The following is a 19,447-nucleotide window of genomic DNA, read 5'->3' on the forward strand; positions in this document are numbered from 1 at the left end:
TATTATTAATATTCTTTAAAAGTAACGAGACATATCAACCATGTTGCGTATTCTTATTCCTAATATAACACGTGAAAAAACATTCACTATGAAACACAATCAAGTGCAAATTTATCAAGTTCGAGGATTTCTAACAACCCCACTACTAAGCTCACCAAACATGAGTGAAAAGTGAGTGCTATTTTACGATTAGTCTTTGATTTTAATTTTTTTATCACCCTTGCTTAAGCAAGTGCAAAACAAATTGCCTTCCGGCTTTTTGCCACCCACATTGATTCAATTACCCGGATCAGGATCCTCTCATGCGCTTAGGAGGCTGAGCCTTTTGAGCAAATCACACAGATCGTTAGATTACAAACAGAAGACTCCTATAAAGTTATAATAATTATAACTGTTGAATCAAAGTTGAATTTTGATCCAACAGACCGTGTGATTTGCTTAGAAGACTTAGTCTCCTAACCTCATGAAAAGATCCTAATCCCAATTACCCAACAAAGTCAATGGATTAATGGGAAACAGCACTGTTGTCGTCATTATTAAAAGGCTAATAGTATTGTCTATTATCCTCTCTTCTGAGAAGATCTCATGTTGGAAGTCTGATTGCGCGTTTTCTCCCACTTAATAAAATGTCACATTTTATATACTTTTCACCTGGATTTCTATTGCCAAACATGTCGATAGATGTACAACTATGTAAAAACTCGTTTAAAAGTATTTTTAAAATGATTAAAAACTGTTTTGATAAAATTAATTTTGGGTTCTAAAAGCACTTGAAGTTCAAGTGCTTCAAGAAGTGCTTCAACTTTCAAGTGCTTTTTGAAAGAGGTACCATAAATGTGCTTCCTGCATGAAGCACTTCAAATATTTTTTCATGGACCACTTGGATTTTTACTAAGGAATGATTTTAAAAATATTTTCACCAAAAACGCTTTCAGTCATTTTAAAAGCATTTTCCAAATGAACCCTTATTAAAACATCGACATAGTTGATAATATAAATAAAATGTCAATAATCTACAACACGTCAATATGCTTATTGATATTAGATAGTTGAACATGCGACATCATCATGCCTTGACCCAAGATTATCTTCCTTCCTTCGCACGAACATTCACGAATGATGAATTCTTTGAACATGTGGTATCTATAAGTTAGGAACAGATCATTTTCCAGCTCCAAAAACCTGCCCCAGTGAAAATAATGAGAATTTACTGCTCTATTTTTTAATCGTCTTTGCAAAGCAGCTGTCAATCAGGACTAACCCACTTTGAGTTCGAGCCTATTGGTAAAATTCCTCTATACTCCTGATATCTTATATACCGGAATTTACAAGCGTTAAGATCTTGATCATTGGATCATTAATCAACGATACCACGGCCAAAAATCTCAGTGTATAGCATACTCGGAGCATACCCAAAAATGCCATACACAAAAGCACTCGAAAATCTCAAGATTCGGACAGGAACAACTGGCCAAGTGTGGGTATACCTGGAGATAAAACCCCTCGTCTCTCGTCACCTAACAACATATCTTTGGTTGTATGCCAGAATCTGCGCCCAATTAGGAACTAACTTTGTGTCATTTACCACTAAAGCACGCAGTTAAATGTGGCAAATCATATGGCTGATGTGATACCATTTAACTACCTTTTGTGGCGGGGTCCCGATGACATCGTTGATGCTTGTAAAAGAATGCCCTAAGGTATCAAAATGGAATTTGCAGAGAGATACCTTAAACATGAAACAGTAATTACTTGCTGTATAAGAAAGAGAATTTTTGGACACAACGGAATTTGTTACTTGCTAGTCATCAAAACTGTGAAAATTCTGGTAGCTCCCAGCTTCCGATGTATCTTATACGCCGCCAGGAGTACGTGCGTTTGACCAAAACAAAAACCGTGTATGTGCGATACACGAACTTCCCCCCTTCACTAGTAAACAACACAAACTAACCTGACAAAACATATTTCCGAAGAAACTAGATAGCCAAATCAAATACTTCCTCTGCCTAATCCACCACTTGATTTTACATCTACATACCCTTTTCACAACTACTTACAGTTAGAAAATTTGAGGTTCCTGAAAGCTTCCTTTCTTTTGAGATTTTCTAACCTTTAGAATTCCACAGGAGCCACGGAGTCAGCAGAGTAATGGACATCAAGTACCGATGGAACCAGGACATGAAGCTTGTGAGGCTCACCAAATTCCTACAAGATGTTGGACAAGAATGAGTTTGTTCGTTAGATAATAAATTAGGCACGAATATCTACTTTATGCCTACTTTAGGCCAAACTGAGAGCTATAGTTCATCTCCATCATTTTAAAGAGTTTCGGCAACTGTTGATTGTGGTCTATAGCACGAGAAGTACGTTGTTATCTAATTATAACAATACTCCATTAAACAACCAATACATGACAGCTGTAATAGCTCATAGGTAAGGCCATCTGAATACAGTATATTACCATAGGTGCGGTAGAACTTTAGTGCTCGAGGCCTTTGATCTTGTCAAGATAGTACTGCATTTTTTGAGTATCTTGAGCCGAAAGATTAGATCCAACAAGAAGCTTGTGCTGTTCAAATTTTGATTCATCACACTTCAATGCGGTTTCTTTACAAGCTTTGATACTTCCTGATACAAAAGAAATGAAAGAAATCATTGGTAATTAACTTTCTTTTAACAGATGGGAAAGAAGACAATTATGTTGTGTCTTTGAGATGACAGTAACTTCCGATCAGCTTAAAAAATGAACACTACAAGATAAAATGTGACCTCTTAAGAAGTTCCAAACAATGTTTACTATAAGAAATTCTGCTTACTTTTAAGGAAATTGTGATTACCAATCACCACTAAAGCGGAAGCACTCTAATTTCTTAATCAAGAACAATAACAAAATTCAAGAGTCAAAATGATAACTTAATTGTAAGGTATTGTGCATTTTCGAAAAATATCAGCAAGCCGCAAGACTTAATCTGCTGCAAATCTTTAACTCACCACTTAGGTCCAACAAATTAAATAGAACCGGGCAATCTGCAATACTCCTGACCATGGTAGTTGCAGCCCATACTCTCTGATATTCATCCCTTGAAGCTCTAATGATACACAGCCTCGTAATGTCATTCACATACTTGACTGCATAAAATTACACATTCGGAGAAATTGAGAGAGTCCATTTTACAGAAAATTAATTGCAAATGCGCATAAATAAAGAAGGTAACAAGAATTACTGGGAGCCATTACTTACCTTGGAATGATCCAAGTGACGAAGCCAGACCGCACTCCCCAAAATTTACTAGGATGCTGTCTCGGATAGCTTTCGTAACATTGTACGAGGTAATGATAACAGGATCTTTTCTCACCAGTTCTCTATTAGGATCCAAGATAACCTCCACTACCATATACCTATTCTTAAATCCCACCATGATCCTTTACCCGCTTACAACAAAAAATGGGACATATCAAATCTAATAAGAATGTTAGACAAAAATATCGTATGAAAAGCTCAGCAGCTAGCTTAAAACTGTATTTTGAAATCTCAATTCAACAAACAAGTAAGGGGGTGTAGTCAATTTGGATTTCAGAATATTTTTATGGACTTTTTGTAAGCGACGGATATCAAAGGATTTTAATGGACTCTACAATTTTATATGGCTTTTGGCAGATTTATACGGGTTTCTCTTATAGATTTCTATGGATCTGTATAGACTTCTTTCAAGGATTTATTAAGATTTCATCGGTAATATTAAGGCCTTTCATAACTCTATCAATCCCGAACTTATGAGGAAGGAAAACAAGCACATATTCTCTACCATTCCTGATCTTCTACGGAAGGAAAACGAGCACACATATAGTAAGTTTTCAAACAGCATCTCAAGACCACATGACTTTTGTCATGATACACTTCCAATACAGAATAACCTGAAAACTTTGAAACAGCTCCAAGTAATCGAACGGAGCCCAAGCATACAGAATCAAATCTATTGAATCCTAAAGCTTACATCTTTCTGTTGTTTTAAGCTCCCAATCTCAAAACTGAAAAACTCACAACCCAAGAATTCAGCTTTTTTTTTTTCTCAGATCCCAAGTTACTCAAAACCCCCAACATCCCATACTCCAATCCCCTCCATTTTCCCGCAGTTTCCTACATTTTCTAGGCAACCAAACAGAGTTAAAAACACCCAACTAAAACAAAAAAAAAAAAAACGACAAAAGGTAGAGAAGTAATATACACATACCCGAAAACCCGAAGCCCCCAATCTAATCCAGAAAACCCGTTTGTTTCCCGAGAAAGTTGCAGCCCCTCGGAACAGAGATCGCAATCCAGATCAAAACTTCGAGTGATTGGATCTTGTCACGTAAGGAGAATTGTGAATGGGGATTAGGGTTGTGGGGGTTGAATTTGTGGTGGGTTTTTGGATTGGGTGGATAATTTATTGAAAAAGAAAGGAGCTTTGTGTGTCGTCTGTTCCTCGAGAACTAAAAAATCGAGTCTGAATCTGATATCTGAGCGCAGGGAGGAGCAAGGGTGGCGATTCCGAGACCGTAACCCTCGGAACGAAGAGCAACGGAGCTAGTCGGGTTGGAAAATGGTTCTCGGGTCAAGATCCACAGCCTAAACCCAAAAGGGTCGAGGGCTCGAGATCCCGAATTGTGAATTTGGGCCTGTGGGAGTTCGGAACAGCCCAGCGAGGATGACGGTGAGAAGGCGACGTGACGAGTGTTGGTTCGTGTTAAAGTCATAGGGAGAGAAAGAGAGGTGAGATATTTTTCAATATGACCGGTAGACGAGATGGTAAACCACATGTCATTATACAAATAGTGGAATATGTGTGCTAAAAAGTTAATAACTTAAAAAATAAAATTTCTCACCACTTCTATTAAAAGAAGTGGGGTACACTTGTGTTCCCGTCACAATGAAAATTTTCTCAAGAGAGGAAGAGCGCGTGAATCGTTGAGGAGAAAAGAGAGAGACCGTTGGAGGTGGGGACTGGGAACACACGATATTTTGAGTCACACTCAGTCCGACTCGAGGTTCACATTTTAAAATACTTTAGTTTGAGATGATATTTATAAAAGTATTTTTAAAATATCAAATACTTAGGTCGAGAGTGATCAGGATCTCGTATTCTTACCTCATTGCATACACCAATAATAAAATAGCACGTGTCCGTTTTAACGTCTTTTCAATATTGTCATTAGCACTACAATCTAATAATAGTTGAACTTTCAAATTCAATTGTCATAAAACAATCGTTATAACTAATTTTGCTACCCATGTTGTTGCTTAACATGAAACTCCACTCTAACACCTTTGTATGTAAACAAGACATTTAAAGAAACTTACGAAGATGCTATTGTGACGATACTTTTAAATAATATGAATTAGTGATATAATAATGTGTAATTAAGTTTAGACACCTTCACTGAGACCCCCTTAATGCAAAAAAAGTCAATTTACGATAATCAATAAATACTGTATGAAGACGTGTTGCAGTATCATTGATTATGCAACAATACAAGGTGGATCTAGTATTGTTGAAAGAAAATATATAATATTCTTGGATTAGCCACTTTTGTAGGTAAACCCTTTGAAAAGTCAAGTCCACTAGGGAATTGGGTCGTATTTTAAATATATATAAAAAAGGGGCACAAAGTGAATTTACTCGGAATTTCACTCGTATTTCATTTGGAAATTTGGTGCTTTATCATGAGAAGCTCACCGGATTAAATGATCCGGATATTTGAAATTTCATTTAACGATTCACTTATATTAACTTTTTAAAAATTATAATAATTTTTAACTGTTGAATAAAATTTAAAAGATCTAGATCATTTGATTTGATAGTCTTGATAGAAGAAACTCGGAGGGGATCTCTTCTCCTTTTTATCAGTTTGGGCACGTTGGGTTGGGCTTCTTGCATTTTTGCCCTCTCCTTTCTCTCACAGTAACTCCAACGTCAACTCCTCCACCGGTCCACCCCCACCTTCTCTCTCCTCCCTCCCTCTCTCTCTCTCTCTCTCTCTCTCTCCCAGTTTTCTATAAATACCGACCCCTACGCTTGCGTTTTCTATGTTAGCTTGCTAGGCAATTTGGATAGCGAGAGAGACAGTCCGAGTCTTTGAGAGAGAGAGAGAGAGAGAGAGAGAGAAGGTGAGGAGTAGGTGGTGGTGTTGCTGGGTTAGCGTTGAAGCACAGCGCGCGTGTTCTTCGTTTTTAACTAGGAAGCACAGGTGAGTCATTTTCTTCTTTCTTTTCTATTTTTTTCTGGAATTTTTTTTAGTTTTTGTTTGAGGTAATTGCTTGTATATAATTATGTATTATGATTAATTAATCGGGTAAAACAAAAAGCAAATCAATTTTCTGTAAATTTTAAGGGCAGTAATTAAAATGGTGTAATTTTGTATCCCACGTTGATACATGCATCAGATCTGATGAAGAAAGTGAATTGTTGGCTTCATATGGAACATGATTAGTGTTTCTGTGATTAGTAATTAAACAATTCCATATGAAGTGTGGGGAACGAATTTCTACATTGTGTTCGGATCTGTAAAAAAAATAATTTAGACTTTGCGTAAAACCGAGCGTAGTGGCGTTGTAGGATTCATACAGCCGATCCCGCACCGCTAGGGCTTGGTTGTTGTTTTTGTTGTTGTAAAAAGGCCTCCTTTGTTGGTGGAATCTGTTCAATTGACGTTTCGAAAACTCATTAATTGGCAGTTGCAATGGAGGTGGCTGGCAATTCTGTGGTAGCAGGACCTACGAATGTTGTTTATCTGTCGACTATTTTGGGCCGTGATGTGTCAAATCCTGTTCACAAATGTGACTGGAAATGTCAGAACGAGCACGTCTGCGCGAATATGTACCTCTGCAAGCTAACTGGAGCCACTCACATCTGTGACAAAAACTGTGATCAGAGGATCCTGTATGATAACCATAGCTCCCTTTGCCGGGCAAGCGGAAAGATTTTCCCCCTTACACAGGTAGAGGAACAGGCTGTGAGAGGGGTCCGTAGGAAGCTTGAGTCGGATAGCTCTTCTGCAGACAGTTGCTCTTCTAAGCGCAGACGGGATGCCCAGTTCCATCCTTCTCCCTTCGAGAGATCCTTCACTACTGCCAGTCTGATCTGCAGCAAAGTTGGAGATGGCATGGATATGAGCTAGGCTTATGAGATAAATGAACGACCTTTTATTGCTTATCTTAATCTTGTTCCTTTAAACTTTTCCCTAGTTGCATTTTGTGGAACGGATGTGGACGATGAACTTGATGAGTACTTAAAGTGGTGGACCTAATGTGTCCTACCCGTCTGTAGGAACAATCTATATTTGTAGTCCTGTTTACTGCAATTTAACTCCTCCATTAGCTTGACTTTAAAAGAATGTTATTTAGGGGGTGATCGGGGCTTGTTTAACTGCTTAAGAATCTTGGATTCAATTCTTATTCATGCTAGCCCTACTGGTCAGGAATTTTGGCTATATTTGCTACAGGGTGCTCTCAGGTCGTTTGTACGACTTGTGTCATGATTTAGCTGTGACTTCTTTTATGTTACTCCCATTAATTATTTTACCTTATTACTAGTATCTTCTTATTTGTTGTCATTTATGATGTTTATGTTGCCAAAAGGCAATTATTTGTATTTATTTATTAAAATGGTTCGCTTAGTTGCTTCTTTATTTGGATCTGTAATATTATTGGTTCTTGTTCACTACGATTGCAGGCAGTATTGTTGTTGTGTTACTTTTGCCTTGTTTAGTACAGGTTATGAAGGAATGATCCGGATTTCACTTGTTTTATATATATTTGCATCATCGGCATTGTTTTTTGCTCTGGTTATTTGATTGAATGTATCTGAAATTGATGTCAATTTTGCAGGAGTTGAAGCATGTGCTATCGAGGAGATATTAGATATGCTTGTTAATAATGAATAATGTCATTCTTATTTAGAAATTTTCTGATATGGCTTCTTATGAATTTTTGTTTTGTTTTCTCATGTAGGTAATTGTATAATTTCTTGGAGAAGAAAGCTACACCTGGTGATGCTGGAGAGTTGACATGGCTGTTCTAAACGCTTGTCTTTTGAATCAAGTTGTAACTTGCACGTGCAAGCTACGTGCAGAAATATGATAAAACTTCCACAATATGGTAATTGATCAACCTCTTCTATTTGGCGAAGTGCAACACAGCACTTTCTGCTCAGCCATCAAAGCATGTGTACGTTTGAGTCACATTATTTCCATATTATCTTGTGCTGGTGGTTCGACATAAATTGTGTTTGAGTTGTCCTACCTATAGCCTATTTGGTTCGTCAATATCTTCCATGTAAGGCCAATCCCTTTAAGCTGCCATGTCTGAAAGTAACTGTGCTTATAAGGTTGAAAGTGCATTGAAGAGTTGCCTCCAACCTTTAGTTGGCCTTTTGCTGAACCATTTCTAGGCTACTTGTTATCTTCTAGGCTTCTTTTAACTTCGAAGTCCTTTATCTCTTCTAACAGAGGAAAGTACTCTCGTTGCTTGTAAATTTTCTAGTGATGCCAAGATGTTTTGATTAATTTGGCATCGTCAGTTTGTAAAAACATTGTAAATTTGTAACGACACATTTATGAGCAAATAATTTCATGTTCATGTTCATTTTTGTGGTCAGTGTTTCCGGCTTCTTCATTCTTGTTCTTTACTTTGATTCTGCGAATTCCACATTATAAATGTACTAAAGGCTATCAATTAATGTTTCTGTAGACTGTCTGTAATAATAGCAGCGTTTATTCCTCCGATTATGTTATGTGGATGACTGGAAGTAGACTTTTCCGCGTTCTTCCCTCTCTTTCCCCAATCACTTTGGCTCGAGCTTATAGATCAGACACTGCCTGCGTACATGTAGAGAGATCGAATTCAATCCAAGTTTTGAAACAGATGTTGCTTGTTCTCAAAGTCATCTTCGAAAGAATATCGTTTATTTTCCTCGAGGAAGATTATATGGTTTGGAGATTCATTAGTCCAAGTTTCTTTTTGGTAGAAAAGGAATCGCTTCTTCAAGAGGCCATCCAAGATAAAAGAAATCCTAAACCCAGAATGGTCATCTTGCGGCTTAGATTGCAAGTTTCCTTCCCTCACAGATTCTTCCAATCCTTCCATATATCCCATTCCACCAGAAAAGCGAAACACCAAACCAAAACCTATAAGCCTAGAACATGCCATTATCGACGAGACCTCGAACTTTTCTGCGCTTCTTTTGCATCCTCTTTCCATTTTTCATCTCTTTATCCTACTCAGCCACATTCACTATAACAAACAACTGCCCGGAAACCATCTGGCCCGGTACATTGGCAGGTTCCGGCACCCCTCCGCTCCCAACAACGGGGTTTCGGTTAGACCCCGGCCAGAGTGTGAGACTTCCTTCTACTCCAGGATGGTCAGGGCGTATATGGGCTAGGACAGGCTGCACATTCGACGAGCAGGGAGCTGGCACGTGTCAAACCGGCGACTGTGGAGGCAGGCTGGAATGTGGTGGCAGTGGTGCCACTCCACCTGCCTCTCTCTTTGAAATAACTCTCGGCAATGGCAATGGTTTAGATTTCTACGATGTCAGCATTGTAGACGGCTACAATCTGCCCCTCATTGCCGCACCACGTGGCGTGTTTGGTCCATGTAATGCCACCGGCTGCGCTTCAGATATCAACACAGGTAAATTATGGTCTTGATCAAGTTTTTGTAATTTTTCGGGCGCCAAATGGTTCAAATTTTGAAGGCCGAGCGGCAATGAAACACGCGTGCAGGTTGCCCGAAAGAGCTTCAGGTGGTGGGAGGAGGAAGCGAAGGGACCGTGATCGGATGCAAGAGCGCCTGCGAGGCATTTGGTTTGGACCAGTACTGCTGCAGCGGACAGTTTGCTAACCCGACGACATGCCAGCCTTCCAAGTATTCCACCATATTCAAAAAAGCTTGTCCAAGAGCTTACAGTTATGCTTTTGATGATGGCACAAGCACTTTTACATGCAAGGCTTTTGATTACGCCATTTTCTTCTGCCCCTACGGCAACGGGTACATTTTTTTCTCCCCATCATATCATCATTCGAATATTTTCAACAACAGCTTATTTTCTTTTCAACTCTCGGATTTCATACGGTAAAACATTCGTGATGCAGGACGAGAAATTCAAATTATGCGTTAGCTCCTCCGAGATATCAAGTGCCTGGCAGCGAGAAGGTTGTGCAGATGGTTTATTCTTCTTCTAACACGCTGTTACCAGTTCCGCCGCTAATCCTTCTTCTCATCGTCTACATATTATCTTGATCGTTTGAAAGCAACTGTGAAGCCTGGTGTGATGAATCAAGTACATGGGATCGGGCTTCGACAAACAGAGAGAGAAACAATACAAATACAATACAAAACTTGTATCAAATCATGAACAATGGATCCTACATGTAAAAATTTCAAATGAATATAGGCCACCAATCGGCATCAGCATACAATAATGGTCACTAAATACTCCATCAACCAACTTAAAACAATGACAGTAACAAGATACATATCATGGCCTTCAAAACGGTGTATTCTCCGCCTAAATCAGACACAAAAAACAACTCAAAACCTTGTTATTCTTGTGATTATGCACGTCGAGCTGCTAGATAACCTGATCCGCTAGCTATTCTACATCACCAATCCACTCCTGTCAACTATGAGAACTAATATCCCAATTTGCGTCAGAATAAATGATAAACAAAATTGTGTGCCTCATTTCTTGCCCTTAGCCTTCTTGGAAACTTGAGGTTTCTTTCTTGGTTTCTTCGCTGATTGTGGCTTCCCTCCGGCAGGTTTAGCTCTCTTCCTTACAACAGTCTGTAGACAAAGAAAACTTCACATCATCAAAATATTCATTGCATTTACCCAAAAGAATTAGAAAAATTAAGGTTCTTACACATACCGATGCTTTCTTAGCCTTCGCCTTGGTTACCCCCTTATTTTGTTCTTCAGCATCCTCGTTTTGATCAGCTTGTTGAGGTGTGGCTTTAGGAAGTTTGTCACCCTCATCTTCTGAATTGAACGAGAAACCATCTAGGGTTCCTACTCACTCAAAACGATGAGATGTTAAGGAGATTACTGTTTCGGTTGTTTTAAAGAGAAGATGGAAATAAAGAAACAGCCACCGCAACAAAAACCAACCTTCAACCATTGTTTCAGCTTCATCAACATTTGATTGTGGTTTCAACTGAATGAAGTCATTCATGATAGCTTCAATCTGCTCAAGGAATATACAATTCAGAGTTAAACCATACCCTTTTCATTAAGTTATCCATTTCCTGCTTACCTAACTAAATGGCTAACCAACCTTTGCCTCCGACTGACCAAAGCTAACCTGAACAAAAAAGAAAATGTTTCATATCACATCATTATTATTGTGCATCTGATTTCGTTAACAGGAAAGATTATTGATTTCTGTAAGGGGCTAAGTAGAGACAATAACTTACAACACAAAATGTCCTGGAAGGAACTATTGTTGTTTTGTATATGGTTCCTGTAGCGTTAAACCAAAGATAAACTAATCAGATGTAGGCATCTAATTAAGAAACATGCCGCACAATAAGTTGCACTGACAAGGCTAAATAACCACCAATTTGTTTACCTATATAAACAAGATATACCTTTCAAATCAAGGTACATTTCAGGATCCGCAGATTTGGAATCCAAAATAATTACCCGTCCTACAGCACCCATATCACCACTCAAATCTATGGATTCTCCTTCACACTCAACAAGTGCCTATACAAAATACAAACCATTTCTTTTCAATGGAAAGTAATGGGGGATGTAAAACACCAAGCTATGGAACAATATCTCGTCAATGTTAGTTTCTACTTTTGATAAGAACACTATCTTGCTGACTCTATATACAACCTATAACAGATAAGAACAATATCTTGTTGTACCTTCGAGCGTTGGACTTTTTCAGAGAGCACCAAAGGCAACCTTGAGGTGGAGACCTGCAAATTACATATAACCAAAGCAACTCATTAATTATAAAAAAATTACATAGAGAACCATTGTTACTTCTATAGTAAACTCTTACATGAGGCTCAATGTGCTTCCCAGATGGTTCTTCCTCTGCAACTTCCGCCTCTGCAACTTCTGCATCATCACTGTTTCCTGAACCAAAAATTCTCTTTTATAAGTCTACAAACGTCATGATCAGAAGGCTTCAACCAAACCCTTCGCATTTACCTTCTCCTTCCTTGGATATCTCTAGTTTCTTCTTTTTAGGGGATTTCTGATCTTCTGCTTTTTTCCTTTGCTTTGGAGAGTTTCGTTTTAATTTCTTACCAGATGGAGACTCTGCAACACTTTCCCCAAGAACTTTATTCTCATCTTCATCGGCAAGTTTAGAAGATTTACATGGAGACAATTCAGGGGAATCGGTTTTATCCTCCCTCGAAGGAACACCATTCAGAGAAGCCTCGGAATCTGAGGATAATTCCACTGGTGAATGAGTTTCTGATTTATCCTCCCCCGAAGGAACTCCATTCAGTGAAGCCTCGGAATCTGAGGATAATTCCACTGGTGAATGAGTTTCGGGTACCTGAAAACAAAGAAAACCAAAACAGAAAAAGAAATGTAAAACCAATCAAATACCTAAACTGCTAAGCAACTTTAACCAGCAAAATGTACCCATTAGAGCATGAAAGTTTCAACTTCTACAAAAGATTGGTGAAATTCTTTTCGAGTACCTGGAAAGAGCGCAGCCAATCTGGCGACTCCTCCCTCGACGTGCTCATCCCGGCTGCTCGAAAGTAATAAACTTTGATTCCTCCCCGTCCTCCTCCACCTTCTGGCATGAAAATTTTCAAAGCGTTTCATCAAATTAATTATCATACATGGAAAAAGACAATGTAATATAAAATTAACATATAAGATGAGCTGATTCAGTAGAAATATTGCAGGGAGAGAATCTGTATGCATATGTGTGAAGCTAAAGAATCAGCAGCAGCCACGCTCACAAGGTGTTTGCGAAAATGCCAAAACCACAAATCAGCCGTAACAGGAATTGCGGATCTGATAACCAACTAAATTAACTGTAAACCAAATAATACAAGTATCTAGAATTGAAAGGGAGAAGGTACCACGATGAGATGCAGGCGGCGCAAGAGCGGGTCGGACGGCTGCTAGCCTGCTAGCCACCGGAGTGCGATTGGCGCCAAAAATAAGTAATTTAACCACCGCCGCCCGCGAAGAAAAGTGAAATAGTGCGGCGCGACCTCAACATTGGCATTATTGGCATTATGTCATGTGTTATTATATAATTAGAAAAAGTTTTTCTTTTTTTTTCAAAAACATGCAGCGTAATGCCTTGTGAATGGTTAATTTGTGATTTAATCATATTGAAAAATTTCTCACAGAATCCAAGTTTATTTGAGAGTGTTTTTAGTATATTCAAAACATAAAATGATACATCACACATAATTATACAATTGAATGGACACTTAAACAAAAACTTTTCACCAATTACACTAGTAAACAAAAACTTTTCACCAATTAAATTTGTATTTGCCTACACACTTTGTGTGTATAAATACTTTTTTTTTTTTTAAGAAAATGAGAATGAGAGATGGGGGGAGAGAGAGAGAATAGGGGAGTGAGAGCTTTTTGTTTTTGGTTTTTAATTTTTAATTTTTTCTAATTTTAAATATTAGAGAAATTTTAACATTATCTATAGATGAGGTTTCAATAAAAAATAATAAAATTTAGATCTATGAAATTACATTATTACCCATTCTCTTTTCATCCCTCTTTTGATCGATAAAAATAATTTCATTAATTAGTAAAAATGATAATATGCGACCTACTACTTCCAAACATACTAAAAATCTATGTTTATTCGGTCTTGCTTCGGGCCTTGAATCCTTCTTTTCCTTTTGGTCAAGAGGAAATCTAAATTTACTTTTTGACCCTCGCTAAAACTTCAACTCATATCATTATACCTCTTCAACCGTCAATTTTGTTTTCATAAATTTCATCATGTATAGTGCCCGTTAACTAAATATAATTATGACGAACTGAAACTTACGCACCTTTAAATAATTTAAAAGTTATAAGGTGCAAATTACAAAATGAACAAAGAACAATCAATTCAAGGATGAAAATTTTAACAAAATTTTTTCAATATTGTTCATTTTAACGAAAAATCATATTTTTATACTAAAAAATTAATTCTGATACTATTCATTTTACCATTTATTTTATCCTTATAGTTAAAACTTAAAATTTTCAAACTTTTTCATTAATTTTCCTTTTGATCGTAGGGAAACTCAAGCTAAAATAAAAAATTTAATAAGAAATGAGTTTGAGCGGCTGATGAGGCAAAATCGACCGCAACTGACGAGGGTTTACACAAGTGTTTTTAGCGGTGGAAGTTATCTTTCAGAGGGTTTAATTTGGGTAGGTCTAAAGCCATAGCACATACGGCAGGGCAGGGTTTAGGGTAAGGATGGCAATTCTAACCATTAAATCCGATAACCGTGGATAATTGCTCGAATGGATTGGATTTGAATATGAAAATTTAGGTATGGTTTGGATATGGGGAAAAACCGTTAACTTTATTCGATTATGGTTTTGGATATGGTTATAGGGGTACCCAATCTATATCCGTACCCGAATCCGATCCGAATATTATATATATATATATATATATATATATATATATTGATATATATTATATTTTATTCAATTATGCCTTTCGAAGTCTTGGAATCATGCCCACAACGTATTCAATTATTCATATCCCTATAGTACTAATTCATTATACATGCATTAAACCCTATATTATCTTTATTATAAACCAAACATCATACGGGGCATACCAACAACCTCATCAATTCAATACTCTTATTGTTATACTCAACCAAATTAATTCATTGAATCATTTTATATATCAATTATCAAATGTTCCAAGTTTATCAGATTCATCTCTCTTCAAAAGTCTCACTGTCAAGAAATTGGTGCATGTTGTAAGCTCAATAAGTAATCTTTCATTCTTTTTCATGTTATTTGATTTATGAAAATTATCAATTAGCGTCAGTTTTTCAGTTTATTACATATCTTATGAGCCCATAGAATTATGCAAAATTAAATCAATAATTGTCTTCTTGTTTGTTGTCATATATTTAGTTTACATGTTTTATCTTCCCTTCATATTTGTTTTTGTCCTCTTTTTCTTTTTTATTGTACCAATTTATTATATTGGCTTATCATGAACAACCTCAAATATATATTGTTATGTTTTTTGTAATTGGATGTGACTATTTAATGGCAAAATTAGTATCTACTAAAATTTATAATGCGTCAATTAGATGAATAGAATATTTTTTTTGACGAAAATGGATATAACCGATAACCGATTGAAAATCTGTTAGATATGGTTATGGATAATCCCCAATGGTTATTTTACGGTTATGAATATGATTAATTTTCATGGTTATGGAGATGAATATAACATTTCTGTCCCTAAACCGAACCGTTGTCATCCCTAGTTTAGGGGAAGGTTGAATATAGTAGGGAAGTATATAAGAGAGACAAAAACAAAGAAACCTCGTTATCCACGGAGAGAGTGACTGTATGCTCCAATAGCATTTACAGAACCAGAAGAGGAGGAAGAAGAAGAAGAAGAAGAAGCAGAAATCGAATTGGGGGAAGTCGAAATCTCGCATGGAACAAGGAAAACAGGGAGCTATGGTGGAGAAGATGGTGCCTCCTCAGAACCCTATTGAGGAATTTCAGGCTCGCTTCAAGGAGCTGCAGGCTGGCGTCAAGGGGTGGCTGGCCAAGCAGTCTCTGCCCGTCGAGGCCGCCGTCGTCACACTCACCAGCGGCGCTCAGGGCGCCGCCATCGGCGCCTTCATGGGTACCCTCACCAACGATGTTTCTTCCTCTCTTCCCACTCCTCCTCCTCAGGCCGGCCTCAACCCCCAAGTCATGGCCTCTTTCAACCAAGCTCAGGTCTCTCTCTCTCTCTTTCTCTCTCACACATACACACACTGAGAAAAATTGCACTATGTTTTCGTTTAAATTACGAAATACCCTTTGTTTGGATTGGATTTCTATTGGGAACTACGCGGAGAATTTGGAGAAAGACTGAAACTTTAGCACACCCCATTTGGCATTTTGAGTATATGATAAATCCCAATATTTTGTTTCTTGTTCGTAGCAATTTTCAGTATTTAAATACAGGAAAATTAGGCTGTTTGGTATTCTATTTGAAAATTTTTATCATTTCTTAAAACATTTCTTAACAACATTTTTTTAAAACAATTTTATTTAAGACTAAAAAATTTGATTGGTTTGTGATTTAAAATTTTTAAATTTTATAACTTAAACTAGACAAAAATATTTAAAAAAAGGGTTCGCAGGAAAGGGAGAAAGAGAAGAGAGGAGGAAGGAAAGTAAGAGATAATTAAAGGAATGAGAAAGAAGAGAGAGGATTGGATAAGATAGAGAGGAAGAGTGAGAGAAAGAACCGAAAGAATGAAGAGAACGAATTGAAAGAGAGATAAAAAAAGTATAAAAAAAAAAGGAGAGAGAAAGAAGAAAAGAGGGAGAGATAGATTTGAGTGAGAGGAGAGGAGGGAGAGAAAAGAAAAGAGTAAGTTTAAGTTTAAGTTTAAGTTTAAAAACTTTAAAAACTCACTTTTTATGTTTTTAGATAATAGACTATATTTTTGAGTTATTCTTTGAGTCTGCTTACTGCGATTGCTGTTGGTGCCATTGTTTAGAAACTTTGGGGCGGCAAAGAGTAAACATGGAACCTAGTATTCTTCAAATGGGTGGTATTCAGATGGGATTACAGTATGCAATTAGTGAGCTAAGCAGAGTAAAATTTGATTCCTTTTCACTTTATTGGGCTTAATTATTGAGCATTTCACATATAACCCTTAAAAATGCTAGACTTTAGAGAAAAACGCTTCAAACCCTACCTTGCTTACGTTGCAATGGTAGGACACTGAAGGATGTTCACAACTAAGAATCAACTGACGTTTTTGTTCTATGAAACTTATAGTTCTCGGGTTTTTTTTGCCTTTCTAATTTACTATTATTTTGGTAGTTCTGTTGAGAATTTGTAGAAGTTGAAATTTGTATGAACACCAAACATTCTTTAAGGAAACCTATTACATGTTTTATGGTGGGAAACATGCTTCTTCTTAATGATAACAGATAAATTTTGAAACATGGCTTATGTTTGCATTAGTCAGAACAGTCACCCGTACTTGGTGGAGCTGTTCTGTTGATATACACAATTTGTTTGCTTTGATCATAGGCCCTTGCAGGTGGTCCATTGGTCCAAGCTCGCAACTTTGCTGTTATGACTGGTGTCAATGCCGGCATATCCTGTGTCATGAAAAGAGTGAGAGGCAAGGAGGATGTCCAGTCTAGGTAAGCCTATTCCTTTGTCCACACTGTTTGGTGTTTATAAAATTGCAGTCACAATCAATTGAGCTTATGATTGCTTTAATGAAGAAATATAGGCAGTAGTTAACAACATTGAAGTTGTTGTGGATGCCTGGTCTCATATGGCCATATTTATTCTGTGTTGTGATTTAGCCAAAATTCTATGAATATGAATTGTGAAATTATATTAGGGTAACCGTTCTTTTAAAATTTATCTTAGCTCCTGTCGTATGCGGATGTTGCCCTGCTGCCTTTTAGGCTGTTTTAGGTCATTTGAAGAGTAAGGAACAGACTTTAATGGATTGGTTCCTTTGGTTCATTTTGGAAAAACTGAAACTTACATGGCTGACCATAAGCCAATGGTGTGCCACCTGCCTAGATTTTCAGCAGATCCCCAGGAGATCTCCTGTTGATTTGTTTCTTCCACCCCACCACTCTTTTTTCATTCCCGTGAAAAAATGTATTTCTTTATCTAGAAATGGATCATCTATCAGTTTGTTCTTCGTTTATATTATTAATTCAGTGTGCCGGTATTAAGATTTCATTTATTTCTAATACAAGTGGCCTTTGTTTCTTTGATTTTGTGACAACCCTATTTTTGTTGCAGCATGGTGGCTGCTTTTGGTTCCGGAGCCCTGTTTTCACTTGTGAGCGGTATGGGTGGCCCCAATCAAGCAGCAAATGCAGTTACTTCTGGACTTTTCTTTGCACTTGTTCAAGGTGGACTTTTCAAGGTGAGACTCTGACAATATATGATTTATCAGTTTGATAGTAGCTGAAAGGTGAAGTGTTTTCATCTTCTAGTCCTTAGCTACATGATTGCATTGCGGTTTTTTGGAGACATTAGTAAAACAAACACGTCATTTGTGAGGCAATGAAGCAGCTGAAAATCTGGAACTCACATTTTTTTTTTCTTGTTCGAAAATACCAGATGTAGATGAACGTCTATGTGGTTTCATATAATTCCAATTTCATATCTAGACCTGTACGAGTTAGCACTGCTTACATGCATGTTTGTTAGTATCCGTGGTCTAGTTACTTATACGCGCTCAAAGCACTTTTCATATGTTTATGCAGTTGGGGCAAAAATTTTCTCAACCACCTACCGAAGATATCTACTATTCTAAAACAAGAAGCATGTTGAGCAACCTCGGCCTCCAGAGTTACGAGAAGAATTTCAAGAAAGGCCTATTATCCGACAACACTTTGCCTCTGCTCAACGATAGGCAAGTAGCAGGATTTGCGTATTTTTCATCACTCATATTCTATCGTAAAGTCACTTTGTTTGTCCATATTTATAAACCATGTAGCTTGTATTCATTTTAATGAACGCCTTTCCGTTCGCCATGCAATTTCATTACAGTGCTCTTAGAGACGTGAAAATCCCTCCCGGACCCAGGCTTCTCATTCTTGATCACATTCAGAGGTATGATTCATGATCCGTAAATAGTTATATCGCACCCTCAAACTTGTGAGTCGATTGGATTATGACTAATATTTGGTTTCAGGGACCCGGAGATAAAAGAGAGGCGAGGATAGAATAGTTGAACTGCGTATTGTCGATTTAGTCTGCTTTTCCATCCTAAAGAAGAGCCCTTCTATCTGCAGATCAAAACCCAAGACAGAGAAGGGAGATATGTTTTGAGTTGAGATAATGTGACTTTGCTGTCGACTGTGCCCTTAACTATTCAACTGCTACAATTTGCTTAGATTAAAAGTTAGCTGATTGCATAATCTTTCTATTTACAACGCTACCGCTATGAAGGCATGCACAAGTTGGTTTTTAATTTACATAAACAACGACCAAATATTATGAAGAGAAAGCAAAGAATCGGAATTTCTTAAATTTGATTGTTCCGAGATCCAACAAAAATTCTAGGATTTTCCGGAGTATGGGATGCTCCGGATGTTCTAATCTTTAAATCTTGATTCGAAAATGAAAATACAAACACCAAGGTCTAACTTTTTAAACACTCGGAATGGACGAGCTCCAAGGAGGGAGAAGGGAGGAGAGAGGGAGGCAAG

General features: G+C 37.5%; 5 protein-coding genes across 12 annotated transcripts; 3 read left to right on the plus strand and 2 right to left on the minus strand.

Annotated features, from left to right (window-relative positions):
• Positions 1–1,730: 1,730 nt before the first annotated feature.
• Positions 1,731–4,627, minus strand: LOC137735095 (putative ribonuclease P/MRP protein subunit POP5). 5 transcript variants are annotated; one of them, XM_068474469.2, is made up of 5 exons: positions 4,233–4,627; positions 3,242–3,432; positions 2,992–3,129; positions 2,462–2,628; positions 1,731–2,205 (listed from the first exon to the last, which is right to left on the minus strand). In XM_068474469.2, the coding sequence occupies exons 2-4, from the start codon at positions 3,417–3,419 to the stop codon at positions 2,480–2,482; spliced, it is 465 nt and encodes a 154-aa protein (XP_068330570.1). In that variant the 5' UTR covers positions 3,420–3,432; positions 4,233–4,627; the 3' UTR covers positions 1,731–2,205; positions 2,462–2,479. The 5 variants fall into 5 exon arrangements, with proteins under 5 accessions (XP_068330570.1, XP_088553241.1, XP_088553239.1 ...); XM_088697115.1 differs by having other exon boundaries at positions 3,242–3,423; positions 4,233–4,548; XM_088697113.1 differs by having other exon boundaries at positions 3,242–4,138; positions 4,233–4,524.
• Positions 4,628–6,083: 1,456 nt separating this feature from the next.
• LOC137733718 (uncharacterized) lies at positions 6,084–8,623 on the plus strand. The gene is made up of 2 exons (XM_068472878.2): positions 6,084–6,228; positions 6,716–8,623. Exon 2 carries the CDS (start codon positions 6,721–6,723, stop codon positions 7,156–7,158), a length of 438 nt encoding a protein of 145 aa, XP_068328979.1. The 5' UTR covers positions 6,084–6,228; positions 6,716–6,720; the 3' UTR covers positions 7,159–8,623.
• A 105-nt stretch (positions 8,624–8,728) lies between these two features.
• Positions 8,729–10,464, plus strand: LOC137733720 (pathogenesis-related thaumatin-like protein 3.5). Its single transcript, XM_068472882.2, has 3 exons — positions 8,729–9,673; positions 9,766–10,030; positions 10,135–10,464. The coding sequence occupies exons 1-3, from the start codon at positions 9,181–9,183 to the stop codon at positions 10,280–10,282; spliced, it is 906 nt and encodes a 301-aa protein (XP_068328983.1). The 5' UTR covers positions 8,729–9,180; the 3' UTR covers positions 10,283–10,464.
• LOC137733719 (DNA-binding protein BIN4-like) lies at positions 10,369–13,254 on the minus strand. 4 transcript variants are annotated; one of them, XM_068472880.2, is made up of 11 exons: positions 13,105–13,254; positions 12,712–12,809; positions 12,209–12,563; positions 12,057–12,133; positions 11,917–11,970; positions 11,632–11,749; positions 11,458–11,504; positions 11,319–11,345; positions 11,153–11,228; positions 10,914–11,053; positions 10,369–10,828 (listed from the first exon to the last, which is right to left on the minus strand). In XM_068472880.2, the coding sequence occupies exons 2-11, from the start codon at positions 12,757–12,759 to the stop codon at positions 10,724–10,726; spliced, it is 1,047 nt and encodes a 348-aa protein (XP_068328981.2). In that variant the 5' UTR covers positions 12,760–12,809; positions 13,105–13,254; the 3' UTR covers positions 10,369–10,723. The 4 variants fall into 4 exon arrangements, with proteins under 4 accessions (XP_068328981.2, XP_068328980.2, XP_088553237.1 ...); XM_068472879.2 differs by having other exon boundaries at positions 12,712–12,812; XM_088697111.1 differs by having other exon boundaries at positions 10,908–11,053; positions 12,712–12,812; positions 13,105–13,253.
• Positions 13,255–15,557: 2,303 nt separating this feature from the next.
• LOC137734149 (chloroplastic import inner membrane translocase subunit HP30-2) lies at positions 15,558–19,268 on the plus strand. The gene is made up of 6 exons (XM_068473444.2): positions 15,558–15,976; positions 17,292–17,407; positions 18,030–18,156; positions 18,500–18,648; positions 18,786–18,848; positions 18,931–19,268. The coding sequence occupies exons 1-6, from the start codon at positions 15,686–15,688 to the stop codon at positions 18,959–18,961; spliced, it is 777 nt and encodes a 258-aa protein (XP_068329545.1). The 5' UTR covers positions 15,558–15,685; the 3' UTR covers positions 18,962–19,268.
• The last annotated feature ends 179 nt before the right edge of the window (positions 19,269–19,447 follow it).

The sequence above is a fragment of the Pyrus communis genome, chromosome 7, assembly GCF_041283825.1.
Source record: "Pyrus communis isolate YQ-2024b chromosome 7, ASM4128382v1, whole genome shotgun sequence".
In the NCBI taxonomy this organism is placed as follows: domain Eukaryota; kingdom Viridiplantae; phylum Streptophyta; class Magnoliopsida; order Rosales; family Rosaceae; genus Pyrus; species Pyrus communis.